The sequence below is a fragment of the Rhinopithecus roxellana genome, chromosome 1 (genome assembly GCF_007565055.1).
Source record: "Rhinopithecus roxellana isolate Shanxi Qingling chromosome 1, ASM756505v1, whole genome shotgun sequence".
Taxonomy (NCBI): Eukaryota; Metazoa; Chordata; class Mammalia; order Primates; family Cercopithecidae; genus Rhinopithecus; species Rhinopithecus roxellana.
Window position 1 is genome coordinate 186,978,514 of NC_044549.1, and position 16,357 is coordinate 186,994,870.

General features: G+C 38.2%; 1 protein-coding gene across 6 annotated transcripts in view; it reads right to left on the reverse strand.

Moving 5' to 3' along the window:
* PIK3CB (phosphatidylinositol-4,5-bisphosphate 3-kinase catalytic subunit beta) overlaps positions 1-16,357 on the reverse strand; it is a 190,269-nt gene that overhangs the window by 17,169 nt on the left and 156,743 nt on the right. For all 6 annotated transcript variants that reach the window (XM_030934615.1, XM_030934620.1, XM_010366748.2 and 3 more), the window contains 4 exons: positions 15,938-16,037; positions 11,676-11,854; positions 10,739-10,848; positions 9,229-9,307 (listed from right to left, as the gene is read on the reverse strand). In XM_030934615.1, the coding sequence (XP_030790475.1) occupies positions 9,229-9,307; positions 10,739-10,848; positions 11,676-11,854; positions 15,938-16,037 (468 nt within the window). The remainder of the gene's footprint in view (positions 1-9,228; positions 9,308-10,738; positions 10,849-11,675; positions 11,855-15,937; positions 16,038-16,357) is intronic.

The following is a 16,357-nucleotide window of genomic DNA, read 5'->3' on the forward strand; positions in this document are numbered from 1 at the left end:
GGGGCACTAGAGCCTTTATTCCTGACGCAAATCCTGCCCCTGTACTCTTTCCCCATTGGCTGGGGTCAGGTTGTACAACCTAAACTAATCCCGGTTGGCTAAACATTTGATTATTTTTAGATAGGGTGGGCACGTAAAAAAACAGTGGAGAGGAAGGGGAAGGGGTATCTGTAATGAGCTAGAAAGTTAGTCCTCTTTCTAAATAAGGAAAGGAATGTGAGCTGGTACTGATAACGCTTGGTACTGTGGCATGTCTGCGCATCTAACAAAGGCAAAAAGGAAAAAAAAGGGAGAAAAAGGAGAAAAAAAGCAGGGGGTAATATGAATTAAAGAATAAAAGATTGATCAGATTATTTGAAGAGAAACCTCATTATATCCCACACTACACAAAGCTGAGGTTTGGGAGGACTGGAACTTGAAATATCTGTTCACTGATCAGATGATGTGGTATAAAGTTTCCCATCTACCCCCAGAAACTGGGTGGGCAAGAAAAAAACAGTTTCGTGTAAGTGCAAAAATTCAAGCCTTCTCACACTCTCTTGTGAGATCTAAATATAAACTGTGAGGTGTGATGGTCTGAAGGTAGGGAGTTAACATAAAAACTGGTTGATCGTGTGTACCAGCCTTTGGCAACAGCACAAACAAAATACAAACTCATTTTTACAGATATATTCATAACCCAGGAAGCAAAGGACCTTTACAGAAAACATAATATCCATCAATAATGAATTCAAAACTGAGTATTATTAACGACATCAGGAAATGAATAAAGTTATGCAGATAAATGAAAAAGTAATATCCCAAGAACTAAAAAAGAACAGTATGAAAGAGACTTTAGGCTGGGCGTGGTGGCTCACACCTGTAATCCCAGCACGTTGACCTGGGAGATGGAGCCAGGTTGATCACCTGAGTTCAACGGTTCGAGACCAGCCTGGCCAACATGGCGAAACCCTGCCTCTACTAAAAATACAAAAATTAGCCGGGCATGGTGGCGGGTTCCTGTAATCCCAGCTAATGGGGAGGCTAAGGCAGGAGAATCGCTTGAACCCAGGAGGTGGAGATTGTAGTTGGCCAAGATCGTGCCACTGAACTCCAGCCTGGGCGAGAGAGCGAAACTCCGTTTAAAAAAAAAAAAAAAAAAGGCTGGGCATGGTGGCTCATGCCTGTAATCCCAGCACTTTGGGAGGCCAAGGCAGGTGGATCACGAGGTCAGGAGATCGAGACCAGGAGATTGAGACCACGGTGAAACCCCGTCTCTACTAAAAATACAAAAAATTAGCCGGGCGCAGAGGTGGGCGCCCGTAGTCCCAGCTACTCGGGAGGCTGAGGCAGGAGAATGGCGTGAACCCAGGAGGCTAAGTTTCCAGTGAGCCAGGATTGTGCCACTGCACTCCAGCCTGGGCGACAGAGCGAGACTCCGTCCAAAAAAAAAAGAGAGAGAGACTTTAAAATGAAAGAGATGAAAAAGAATAGACAGTCTAAGCAGAAAAAAAATATAATACAGGAGAGTAAACACTGTTGCAGAGATAATTAACTGGAAAAGAATAGGAAATTACTAAGAAAGTCACATAAAGATATGAAAAGACTCAGCCTGGTCTCAATGCCAGAGCACACAGAGACTTAAGTAAAACTGTTATAATAAGATATGAAAAGATAGAAAATATGGAAAGTTAAGAGACATAAAGGAGAGAATAGGAAAGTTTAACATAAATCTACTAGAGCTGCAGAAAAAGACGAGAGTAGGAGAACTGCAATACTGAAGGAAATGTTCAAAGTTTTTAGAAACTAAAAGATGTGACTTCTTTGAAAAGGCACAATGAAAATGGTGAAGAAAGAAAGAAAAGAAATACACACGCACAATTGTGTATTGTGCCTGCAGACACTAAAGGCAAAGAGAAACTTTGATGCACTAAGGTGTAAAAAAGACATTACTTACAAAGAACCAATAACTAGACTGAGAACAGACTTCTAAATACAGAGACGAGAAGATAAATGAATAATATCCTCAAGGCTTCTGAGGAAAACAGTCAATTTGGATTTCAAACTTCTATAGCCAAATGATATCAAACTCTGAATATCTACTTTTCCATAAAAGCAACAAGAATACGGACAAAAATTGTCGGAATCAACTATTTTAGAGTTCTGAAAATATAACAAAGGCTTGCAGCAATTCAATGAGTGTTTATTTAAAACACACACACACACACACACACACACACACACACACACACACCCTTGAATCTCTTTTGTTTTACCATGGCCTAGTCCCAACCCCCTTCCCAGTTATGTGGTAGCCTTGACAACAAACAGCCCACAATCATGGTGAATGCAAGTCTGACAGCCACTAGGGGAAAGAAAAATGAAGTTGGAGCTCCTTCAAAGCCCAATTCCCACAGAACTGTCATTCTTTGGCCTCTCTGGTAGTTTCCAGGAAGATCCCACTTACAATACTATGTTTATTTGACCTGACTCAGCCCTCACCTAGCATGAACTGCCTTTTTCCCGGGGAGTTTCTCAAAAACACTCAGAGGCATCTGTTTAACATTGAAGCTGTCTTGGGGGTAAATAACAGCTGGGGGAACCAACAAGCTAACTGAAAGCTTAAAAGGAAAAGATAGGTGATTAGATGTCCATATGGTGCATTGAAAAGCTCCAAAATTACTGGTAGGAATCTAGAAGGCCATGTGCATGGATACTATTGTGGATTCCCAGGTCTGTGTACATGCAGAGGAAAGAGCTTACAAGGCCCTGGCTCTCAACTATGGCTAACTTGGGGGCTTTGTGAAAGCAGAAAGTTAGGGCTAAGGCACAGTTCTGAACTACCAGGCTGACTATTGAAGGCATGACCCAACATGCGCATAAAGTGCCTCAGCAGACTGGACGAGGGGTGGATTCCAGGCTTTTAAGAAAATCAGGTCAACCATTAGCTGACCAATAAACTAAGCAAAGACATCAGTGACCACACATGACAGAAAATACAAACTTTACGTAATTAGTTCAAAAAAGTCACTAAAATAAACAGCCACAACAACAAATCCTGAAGGGAGAAGGAATCTGATTTTCAGAGTTGTAAAATTATTTAAAGTGAACAGTTTTTGGCAAAAAGTATGAGACATACAAAGAAACAAGAAAGCATGGCACATACACAGGAAAAATGCATTCAATGAAACTGACCTTCAGGAAACTCAAATTTTGAACTTATTACACCAAGATTAAAAAACCCCTATTTTAAACATGTTCAAAGAACTAAAGGAAACCATGTCTAAAGAATTATAAGGTTGGGTGCGGTGGCTCACACCTGTAATCCCAGCACTTTGGGAGGCCAAGGCAGGTGGATCACTTGAGGTCAGGAGTTCGAGACCAGCCTGGCCAAGATGATAAAACCCTGTCTCTAATAAAAGTACAAAAATTAGCCAGAAGTTGTAGTGGCCGCTTGTCACTGTCCCAGCTACTCGGGAGGCTGAGTTGGAGAATCGCTTGAACCTGGGAGGTGGAGGCTGCAGTGAGCCGAGACCGCGCGCCACTATGCGCCAGCCTGGGCGACAGAGCGAGACTCTATCTCAAAACAAACAAAACAGAAAAAACTGAGAATGATGTATCAGCAAAGGAAGACTATCAATAGATAGAAATTACTTGAATGAATCAAACAGAAATTCCAGAGTTGAAAAGGGCAATAACTGAAATTTAAAAATTCACCAGGAAGGCACAACAGCAGATTCCAGCATAATAAAAAATTGGCAAACTTGAGGATAGGTCAATTATCTAATCAGAGAAACAAAAGAAAAAATAATGAAGAAAAAAGAACAGAGCCTTAGAGACCTGTAGAACACCATCAAGCATAGCAATAAATGCATAATGGCAGTTTCAGAAGGAGGTAAGAGAGAGGCAGAAAAAATATATGAAAAAATTATGGCCAGAAACTCCCCAAATTCAATGAGAAACAATAATATATATGTCCAGGATGCTCAATTAATTCAAAGTAGAATAAACTCTAATAGAAGTAGGCATATTATAATGAAACTGTCAAGAGCCAAAAATAAAGAGAATCTTGAGAGGTACAAGAGAGATATGACTCATCACTTACAAGAATCTTAAATGAGATTAACAGCTGATTTCTCACTAGAAACCAGGGAAGCCAGAAGACAGTGGGATGATGTATTAGACATGCTGAAGGAAAACTTATCAAGTAGCAAAATTCTTATTCAGAAACAAAGGAAAAATTAACACAATCCCAGATAAATGAAAAGAGAGAAAGAACAAAGGTTGGAGGATTCATTCTTCCTGATTTCAAAACTTATTATTAAGTCACAGTAATCAAAACTACACATAGGGACAGACATATAGAACGGAACTTAGAGTTCAGGAAAAAACCTTCACATGTATAATCAATTGATTTTTGACACAGATGCCAAGATAATTCAATGAAGAAAGAATAATCTTTTCAACAAATGGTGCTGAGACAACTATATATCTAAATGGAAAAGAATAAAGTTAGATTCCTACCACACACACTATTTAAAAATTAAAGTGAACAAACAACCAGAAAAACATATTTGCAAATATTTTATCTAAGAAGGGTCCAGTATACAAAATATATAAAGAATTCTTATACCTTAACAATAAAAAGACAAATAACCCAATTTACAAATGAGCAGAGGATCTAAATAGACATTTCACCAAAGAAAGTATACAAATAACCAGCAAGCACATAAAAGCTGCTCAACAACATTAGTCATTGGGAAAAGGCAAATTAAATCCACAATCAGATAACACCTCAAACCCACTAGGGTGGCAATAATAAAAAAAAGATGAACAATAACAAGTGTTGGTGAGAATGAAGAGAAACTGGAACCTTTGTACATTGCTGGTTGGAATGTAAAATGATTCAAGTGTGTGGGAAACAGTTTGATAGTTTCTCAAAAAGTTGAACATAAAGTTAACATCAGTCCCAGTAATTTTAATCCTAGGTATTTACCAAAAGAATTTAAAACAGAGATTTACTCAAAAGTTGTACACAAATGTTTATAGCATTAATTGTGTACATTTATCTATGTATTGTTTTATAGCAGTTATCATAATAGCAAAATAGTGAAACCAACCAAAATATTCATTAACTGATGTATGAATATGTGGTACATCCTTGCAAAAGAACATTGCTTGACAATGATTCAAAGAAATGAAATACTGGTCACTGTTAAAACTTGAATACACTTTGAAGCCATTATGCTTAGATAAAGAAGCCCAGTGACAAAGGCCTACATATTGTGTTTCTATTTATATGAAATGTCCAAAAAAGGTACATCTATAGAAAATTAATTAGTGGTTGCCTAGAGTTGGAGCGGTTTCAGGGAGGGGGATGGGGGTAACAGCTAAGGAGTGCAGGGTTTTTGGAGGGTTGATAAAAATGTTGTAAAATTAACTGTGGTGATGGTTGCACAACTCAGAAAATGCATATAACCACTGAAATGTACACTCTAAACCAGTGAATTGTGATATGACGATTATACTGTATCCCAATAATAATAAACAAAAACTCCATACCCAGCTAAACTATTACAAAGATTTTTTTTTTTTCAGATGGAGTTTTGCTCTTGTTGCCCAGGCTGGAGTGTAATGGCGCCATCTCTACTCACTGCGACCCCCTCTTCCTGAGTTCAAGAGATTCTCCTGCCTCAGCCTCCCAAGTAGTTGGGGCTACAGGGATGTGCCAACATGCCTTGCTAATTTTGTGTTTTTAGTAGAGATGGGGTTTCACCATGTTGGTCAGTCTGGTCTTGAACTCCTGATCTCAGGTGATTCACCCACCTTGGCCTCTCAAAGTGCTGGGATTACAGGTGTGAGCCACCGTGCCCAGCCTTACTCAAGATTGAGGGTAATATAAATTCGTTTTTAGACAAAACCTGGAGTGAGGGAGTATGTTACAAAAAGCAATGGTGAATAAAGAAATCTTTAAAATTGTATATAAGAAATTCTAGTAAAAATTCACCATAACAAATAACTAATATAAGGAGTTGTTAAATATTAGTTAAAATATAAGTGGTAGAATTTATCCTTAAGTACCTATAATGATCAAGAAGACGGCTAAGTTATGGATTAACTTTGGAATTTGTTAAATCAGGATGGGCGCGGTGGCTCACGCCTGTAATCCCAACACTTTGGGAGGCCGAAGCGGGCAGATCACCTGAGGTCGGGAGTTTGAGACCAGCCTGACCAACATGGAGAAACCCCATCTCTATTAAAAATGCAAAATTAGCCAGGCATGGTGGCACATGCCTATAATCCCAGCTACTTGGGAGGCTGAGGCAGGAGAATCGCTTGAACCCGGGAGGTGGAGGTTGCAGTGAGCCGAGATTGTGCCACTGTACTCTGGCCTAGGCAACAAAAGGAAAACTCCTGTCTCAAAAGAAAAAAGAAAAAAGGCCGGGCACGGTGGCTCAAGCCTGTAATCCCAGCACTTTGGGAGGCCAAGACGGGCGGATCACGAGGTCAGGAGATCGAGACCATCCTGGCTAACACGGTGAAACCCCGTTTTTACTAAAAAATATAAAAAACTAGCCGGGCGAGGTGGTGGGCGCCTGTAGTCCCAGCTACTCGGGAGGCTGAGGCAGGAGAATGGCGTAAACCCGGGAGGCGGAGCATGCAGTGAGCTGAGATCCAGCCACGGCACTCCAGCCTGGGTGACAGAGCAAGACTCCGTTTCAAAAAAAAAAAAGAATTTGTTAAATCAAATATGCAGTCTAAAAACTTAAGAATATTCCCTAAAATAAATAATATGGCATATAAAGATTCTATATAAGAGCTGGGTGTGGTGGCACATGTCTGTAATCCCTGTAAACTTGGGAGACCGAGGTGGGAGGAACGCTTGAGGCCAGGAGTTTGAGACCAGACAGAGCAACATAGTGAGAGACTGACTCTCAAAAAAATTTTTAAATGAACCAGGCATGGTGGCATGTGCCTGTAGTCCTAGTTACTCAGGAGGCTGAGGTGAGAGGACTGCTGGTACCCAGGAGTTTGTGACTGCAGTGAGCTATGATTGTGTTACCAAGGAGTCTGTGGCTACAGTGAGCTATGATTATGCCAGTGCACTCAAGCCTGGGTGAGAGTGAGACTCCATCTCTAACAAAAATTTTTTTTAATAAGTAAGAATTTTAAAAGTATTTTCTAGAAAGAGAAAATGAAAATTTTAAACCCCTATCAATCCAACAAAAGGAAATGAGAAAAAGGACAAAAATAAGGTTGTAAATATAAAACATACAATAAGATAGTAGAAATAAATAAGTATATAGTAATCACAATAAACAATTAAAATTTCCTAATAAAATACTTTCATATTGGAGTAAATCCATCCTCACAAAAAAGTTCAACTATATGCTATTTACAGGAGATAAATATAAAATGAAATAAAACTTAAAAATAAAAGATAAAAAGGGTAAATACTAACCAAAATAAAGCTGGTATACAAATGTCAATTTTGGACAAAACAGACTAAAACAAAATTACTAGGGATTAAGAGGCATATTTCTTAATGATAAAGGAGGGCACAGAGGCTAAAAGAAATCCAACCTTGCACAGATTTACAAATACAAGATCAATGTTTGAGGCCAGTAGTTTGAGACCAGCCTGGCCAACATGGTGAAACCTCATCTCTACTAAAAATACAAAAATAAACCAAGCCTGGTGACCCGTGCCTGTAATCCCAGCTACTAGGGAGGCTGAGGTACGAGAATTGCTTGAACCCAGGAGGTTGCAGTGAGCTGAGATCGTGTCACTGCACTCCAGCCTGGGTGACAGAGTAAGACTCTGACTCAAAAAACAAACAAACAAAAAAAGAAAAAACCAATATAAGATCAAGATAAAAACTGGCAAGATTGCAGGCAGGCAACGACAAATGTCAATTATAATAGGAGGTTGTAACATATCTATGAAGTGACAAACCCAAACTGAACTTTAATGAGAATATAGATCTGAACATATACTTGATACAATAACAACACAATAAAATTAGAAATCTTAGGTAAACAAAAAAGTATGCCTTTGGAAATTAAACTTTATTTATTTATCTATTTATTTACTGAGATAGGGTCTTGCTCTGTTGCCCAGGGCAGTCTTGAACTCCCGGGTTCAAGCGATCCTCCCACCTTGGCCTTCCAAAATAAAGAGCCACTGTATCCAGCTGTAATTTTAAATAGTTCAGGAGTCAATAAGATAAAAATAGAAATTATGAAATATTTAGAATTTATATACAGTTTGATATATTATGAAAGTACATAAATAATTCCATTTTAAAAGTTAAGAGTTCTTTTTTTTTCCTTTTTTGAGATAAGTTCTCACTTTGTCACCCAAGCTGGCGTGCAGTGGCGTGATCTTGGATCACTGCAGCCTTGACCACTTGGGCTCAAGAAATCCTCCCTCCTCAGCTCCCAAGTAGCTGGGACTATAGGCACATGCCTATAGTGGCTTATTATTATTATTATTTTTGTAGAGACAGGGTTTCACCATGTTGGCCAGGCTTGTCTCAAACTCCTGACCTCAAGTGATCTGCCCGCCTTGGTCTCCCCAAGTGCTGGGATTACAGGTGTGTACCACCATGCCTAATACTTTATTTTTATACCTTTTATAAAATGCCTTTTCACATCTTTTCCTTATGTTCATTTCTATGGGCTCTTTAAATATTTACCCCCTGTTCTGCTCATTGTGAATACAATTCCCAGTCTGAGGCTTGCTTTTATGTTTCCTTTTTTCTGTCACCACACCACAAACTTCTTCTGCTCACTATCTACCCCTATTGACGGTGGCAAGCTAAAAACCTGAGAATGCACCTAAACATTTTCCTCTCTTTTCCCTTGGTAGGTAGAGAAATGAATGTCCCCGGACTAAGTATAAACAGGCACAGGACTTTCTCTGGCTTTGTCATTGCCATGACCCACAGTACATCTTTCAAAACCATAGGCTGGAATGTAATTCTTGCTGTCTGTCCAAGCCTTATTAAAATTCAAACCTATTTCTTCTTTCTGGAATTTCAGTCACATGTGTAGTTTTAAACTGAAGAAGTTTAGGCAAGACAACATATTTGAAAGTACATTGTAAAGTGCTATATAAATATTATTATGAACAACAACTAAAAATAAGAACAAGAGGGAATGAATTAACAAGAAATTCTAGATATTTTGCTGTGGGAAGACAACAACATTAGACCAAAAAAAAAAAAAAAAAAAGACTAGATCTCACCGAAGATCCAAACCAGCTTCTTTCCAGAGTAAATCCATCAAGCGCAACATCTGGAGTGTCAACATATCCTGTCGTAAATCTAAGGGAAACAAAACTGCTTCATTACAAGTGCTTTCCCTTTTATGCCCTGTAACTAATTAATTCAAGACTAACTCAGAATTAACTAAAAACATTAACAAATGCTGTGCTAATATTTTCACTAATTTTATAACAAATATTACACTCTTTGGATAGCATGTCCCTGTGACATTATTTTAGACATTAAATTAAAAGATTTTTAAAAATTGTTTACCATGTGTAAGTTACTGTACTAACTGTATGCTGTAATACTGTTTGTATTACACTGTATGTGTATTACATTAATTACATGGCTAATTTTTTCCTTCTTGCTTGCTTTTACAACCACACAGAGAGTTCTTAAGATCACATAAGTAACTGCATCACATTTTGCATACAAAACTGTAATGGTTGGATCTATTATCATGTCTGAGGGTATTTTCGGGGAATAGAGCACATAAAACTAGTGACATCCACATAATGATATTTGTATGGTCAAGTGACATTAAATGTTAAGCAAAACCCTATGAGTTCTTTGTAAGTTGTAAGCACATTCCGATAAGCACATTTACTTATGTTATCTCAATTCCTTTCAATAACCCTGACATATAGATGCTATAATTCTCATGGATATGAAAAACCTGAAGCTCAATTAGTTTTCTGTGACTTGTTTGTAGTCACATAACTAACAAGTCACCACTATTGGCTGGTGTGATTACTTCAGAGGCATTTCCTTTACAAATTTTGAGTCTGTCAGGTACTTTCATCAAAATACAAAACAATGGCAGCAAAATCAATATTGCTATCACTGAAACAGGATGTATGAATATATTACTGAAAATATCCTTGCCTGGGCATGGTGGCTCATGCCTGTAAACCCAGCACTTTGAGAGGCTGGGGTGGGTGAATCACTTGAGCTCAGGACTTCGACACCAGCCTGGTCAACATGGTGAAATCCCATCTTTACAAAAAATACAAAAAGTGAGCCAGGTGTGGCATGTGCCTGTAGTCCCAGCTACTTGGGGGGCTGAGGTGGGATGATCACTTGGGCCTGGGAGGTGGAGGTTGCAGTGAGCCAAGATCGTGCCATTGCACTCCAGCCTGGGTGACAGTGAGACCCTGTCTCAAAAAAAAAAAAAAAAAAAAGAAAAATAATATCTTGTATTTCAAAAGCTTTTTAATCAAAGGAGTAGGTGCACTTTGTATTTTGTAGGAGAAAACAAAAGAAGGTTCATTAGGACAGTGTATTTAAGTGAATGGTATAAATCATTTTATAAGAGGGAAAAAAAGGCATTTAGGACACGTTGAATTTGACTCTATGACCATTAATAGCTATCTTCCTGGCTGCAAACTGTTACACACTTACACTACACATCACCTTTCAGACAAAGCAAAATGGCAACAAATGAAAAATTCTAAGAAATTTGATGATGTTAAAAATCTCAGGACTTACCATCACCATTTTTAAAAATCACTCCAACTGAATCCTCACCAAATACCTTGTTATTGTATACCAGCCACAAAGGCTTCATTTTGGAATCCATGTATTTGCACTTTTCAACACTGAAATCAAGTGGGGAAAATGAGTCAACTTCAGTGTAATGATACAGAAGACTATAATTTTACCAAGATATACTAGGCTTGGGAAAACTCCTCACCTATTCCTTTCAGGTCTGCAGAACAGTCAGACTTAGAAGAGTCCCACTTGGTAGAAAAGCAACAATGAGGACAGCCTTGGGTGGCATATACTAATGCAAAATAGGCTGGACTCAAAACCCAAGATTCGCCTCTCACCTTCTCCACTTAACATTCCTCCTCTCGTTTCCTTTTATTTGCTTAACTTTACATTATTACATTTAGTGAATAAAAAATTAGAACAGATCATTGGATTAAAATCAGAACTATTTTGAGACCATTCTTAATTTCTTAACAAGGGATTCATTTGAATACTGATAGTAAACTGAATACAGATTATTATTTTCCATTATTACTTTTGTAGGGAATGAGAAAGTGAGAAATAAGTTCACTCAAGACAAGATCTCATTCTAAAATAGGAAAATCAATCAGTAAATAATTTACTATAGTTTGCAACATCTTGCTTATTAGGATTGTCAACTCTTACAAATCAGTAATATAGAAAATAAATTTAATTACATATAATTGAAATATAAATTCATTTGTAATAAGTTTCACTAAATCCACAGGTAAGTTTAGCTGATAAGCATACATCCTATTGAATATAAGCATAGCCTTGGAGAACTTTTAAGATTTTCCTTCCTTAATTATATTCTACTTCTTGAGGCTGACAGCTGACCCTACTACTCCCCTAAGGCAGTGACTTTCTGCTTGTTATTCATAGGAGATTCACTGGGCAAAGTACAGTCACTTACTAGAGTTCCGAGAGGATAACACATGGGTTCAGGGGTGACTGCAGGTCAGAGAGGGCTTCCCGGTAAGCACTCTGTTTTAAACAGGTATGCATGGCCTCCTTCCCTTTGGCTCTGTTTAACTTCACTGCATTCAGTTTGATTAAACTATTTAAAGTTTTTAACTTATTGAGTGCTTCAACCTGAAAAAATAAGTTCCCCACACCAAAAATTCATTTGACTAAAAGTAATATAATATCATGTGATCACATCAATCAATAACACCTGCTCCCAACACAGACTCATAAACATACACACATAACCAGCTGAAGTAAAAATAGTGTCTGACTTACGAAAAGCATTTTACATACAATAAACAATTTAACAGTTGTTATAGCATCATTTTCAAACTTTCTTTAAACCTTTTCTTCAACAAAATCTTACAAATTCGAGAAAAGCAGACTTAGATTATGGGTACTTAAGATAAATGTGGGCCAGGTGCACACTATGGGTACTTAAGAAGATAAATGTGGCCCAGCACTTTGGGAGGCTGAGGCAGGTGGATCACTTGAGGTCAGGAGTTTGAGACTAGCCTGGGCAACATGGTGAAACCCCATCTCTACAAAAAAAAAAATACAAAAATTTGCCAGGCATGGTGGCACTTGCTTGTAATCCCAGCTACTTGGGAGGCTGAGGCATAAGAATCGCTTTAATCTTAGAGGCAGAGGTTGCAGTGAGCCAAGATTAAACCATTGCAGCACTCCAGCCTGGGTAAGAAAGTGAGAAACTGTCTCAAAAAAAAAAAAAAAAGAAAAGAAAAATATGAAACAAACTATTCAATATTCTGTAATTCATTGTATAGTAGAATTTGAGACATCACTAACCTAAACCAGTCCATTTGGCCAACTTCATAGTATAAGAGAAAAACCTATGTAGAAGTAACTCTAAGGTTCTTGCTATTCAACCTTAATATCTACTTCTTGTCATCACTCTTGTATGATATTTCAATATATTCTATCTCCATTAACAGAATAGCTAGAAATAATTATTTTATAATAAAGTAAGTGTGAATACAGACATACTATTGGTTATTCAAATCTAAATTACTTGTTTTTATAATAACTATGGCCATCAAAACTTATGCAAGTAAAAAAAAAAAAAAAACTTATGCAAGTAGTACAAGGTGTATCAACAATGGCCAACTAAATCAAAACCATTACATTTAAAATTCAACTTTAGGCTGGGTGCAATGGCTCACATCTGTAATCCCAGCACTTTGGGAAGCTGAGGCAAGTGGATCAGTTGAGGCCAGGAGTTCAAGACCAGCCTGGCCAACATGGACCCCCTATCTAGTAAAAATACAAAAATTAGCCAGACATGGTGGTGTGCACCTGTAATCCTAGCTACTCAGGAGGCTGAGGCAGGAGAATCACTGGAACCCGGGAGCTGGAGGCTACAGTGAGCCAAAATCGCACCACTGCACTCTCTAGCCTGGGCAACAGAGTGAGACTACGTCTCAAAAAATAAATAAATAAGGGTCAGGTGCAGTGGCTCACGCCTGTAATCCCAGTACTTTGGGAGGCTGAAGTGGTCGGATCACTTGAGGTCAGGAGTTCAAGACAAGCCTGGCCAATATGGCGAAACCTCCTCTCTACTAAAAATACAAAAATTAGCCGAGTGTGGTGGCACACACCTGTAATCCTAGCTACTAGGGAGGCTGAGGCAAGAGAATTGATTGAACCTGGAAGGCAGAGGTTGTAGTGAGCCAAGATCATGCCACTGTACTCCAGCCTGGGTTACAGAGTGAGACTCCATCACAAAAAATAAAATAAATAAATACATAGTAACAATAAATAAAATTCAACTTTATTATTTAATAACTGAGGGTCTTTTATGTCATATTATGTAAAATTCATAACAACTTCAGCCACGCATAAAGAAGGAGCACCTTATTTTATGAGTATATCATTAAAACTGGAAAAAACAAATGTTAAAAATAGAATTAAAAAGTATACAGTATGTAACAAGCATACAAAATATGTATATCACAAATATAAACAATGTGGCTTGAAATTCCATGAACAAGAGATTTAATTTATAACATATTTTCATTTTTAAACTCTGCTTCTATGCAAGGAAACCACTAAGACTATGTAGGGATATGAATTCAAGCATGCAGTTTCCACAGAGGCTGAGACCTTGCTCACAGGAAACTAGGAAGGACCTATGCAGCTTGATGATAAAATTGAGATGACTGAAACTTGCCAAGTTAGCCATCTGTTAAAACCACAGATCACTCTACTTCTCAACAGTTTCAGGAGCCGTACAAACACTGGTGACAAGGCAACCAGATAAAAACTGGGCTAAGCAAATAGGAACTTTTTACAAGTATTTGAAATTTGAAACTTCTTCCATGTCTGTACAGTTGAAAGTTTTCATGCTCCATCAACAATTAGTGTTGATATCCACACTTCCTGGAACAGTGTCCTGAATACCCCATGGCCATAAGTCTAATACTTGAAGTGTTTCAACACCTTGTTCTTTTATAAGTTTATAGTAATAACAAGAACTGCTATGTACAGGGTAAAGTCTTCCTCTCACAATTCATCAATAAAAAAAAAGAAAAGAAAAACAGGAGTAAGAATAATTTGTTCATACATACATCATCCTTTTATTGTCTCTAACATCAAGCTGAGGCTTCAAGAAATATGCAGTGTGGAAACTGGTTATATGATGACATTAAGCAAGTTATGACTACATACGGCCTAATAGGCTTTGGCAGAAAATTTGAATTTTACTCATAGTGCAATGAAAAAGTATTGAAGGGATTTTAAAAACGATTTTAAAAGGGAAATGATGTAATACAATCTACTTACTTTTTTTCTTTTTTTGAGACAAGGTCTTGCTCTGTTGCCCAGGCTAGGGTGTAGTGGTACAGTCAAATCATAGCTCACTGCAACCTCAAATTCCTGGGCTCAAGCAATCCTCCCACCTCAGCCTCTCAAGTAGCTGGGACTATAGTTGCAAGCCACCTTCTAATTTTTTCTAGAGATAGGTCTCACTATGTTGTGCAGGTTAGTCTCAAACTTCTGGGCTCAAGTGATCCTCCCACCTTAGCCTTTCAAAGTGCTGGGTTTTCAGGTGTGAGCCACTGCATGTGGCCATAGTCTACATTTTTAAAAGGTCACTTTATCTTCTGTGTACAGAATGTGGGGGGACATGTAGGAAGGGAAACAAGGGGCACAATTTAGGAAGTTAATGAAGAGTCCAGTGGAAAAAGAATAGTAGCTTGGACTAGGATGATAGCCATAAACACAAGGGAAATGGGCAGAGATGTGAGATATATTTCAAGGTTCTATAAAATTCAGAGGATTAATCATATTGATTCCATGTTGTTGTGAAGAATAAATGACCCATAATAAGTGATGAATAAACATTAGCTATTATTACCATCATTAATGGGCTTTTCAAAAGGAAGGGATCAGAAAAAGTTTTTAACATCATGAAAAATCCTAAATATTAAAAACACCTAATGGAAGCCTATGAGAGTTCTTCTGGAAATGCAAAGGAATTAGAAAAGAGTAGTTTAACTGGATATCAGGAATCTGATATAAAAATAGGGTGAGGCAGCCGGGTACAGTGGCTCACACATGTAACCCCAGCACTTTGGGAGGCCGAGGCAGGCGGATCACGAGGTCAAGAGTTCGAGACCAGCCTGGCCAACATAGTGAAACCCCATCTCTACTAAAGATACAAAAAATTAGCTGGGCATGGTGGCACATGCCTGTAGTCCCAGCTATTCGGGAGGCTGAGGCAGGAGAATCGCTCGAACCCGGGAGGTGGAGGTTGCGGTGAGCTGAGATAGTGCCACTACACTCCAGCCTGGGCAACAGAGCGAGACTCCATTTCAAAAAAAAAAAAAAGGGTGGGATGGGGTGGGGCTGGGCATGGTGGTTCACATTTGCATTTCTTAGCACTTTGGGATTAACATAGAATATATTAGGAATTCCGAGTAATTATTTTTGAGGTAGCATTCAGTTAATATTTTTCTGCTAAGTTCATCAAAACTTCACTTTTTGACCTAAATTTTGATAAAAGAATGTATTAATCAAGTTGTTTGTTACTGAGACTTCTATGAAATAAATGTGGTAGGAAAAATGGCATTTGATAAAACTGATCAAACACCATGTATCAAATTGAACATGAAGATTAAAACAAGCTGATATTCATGCTTTAAATGTTGTCTGTCAAAAAAAGAAAAAATGAATAAACAAAATAGCTGATACCTGCTTAGAAAGCACTTTCATGTGCCCCACACTTCCCCGGCAGTATGCTTCAAGGATGACACCAAATTGTACTGAGACAGCAGGAATGTGCACTTCTGACCTGCAGAAAGTTAATGATATCCAAACAGTTTGTTTATCAAACACTTCAGATCACCGAATAAATACTGACTTCTTTATTCTACAAAAAATAAACTTATGATGGCACAGTCATTGTGTGCATTATTATTATTTCCTTAGTCGCTTCCTTTTTTGAGACAGCCTCACTCTGTTGCCCAGGCTGGAGTGCACTGGTGTGATCTTGCCTCACTGCAACCTCCACCCACCAGGTTCAAGCTTGCCAAAAATAAAAACGTGTAGCTAGATGTCACTAGGTGACTAGGTTCTAGCCAACAGGATGCAAGATGAAGTGATGTGCACAAA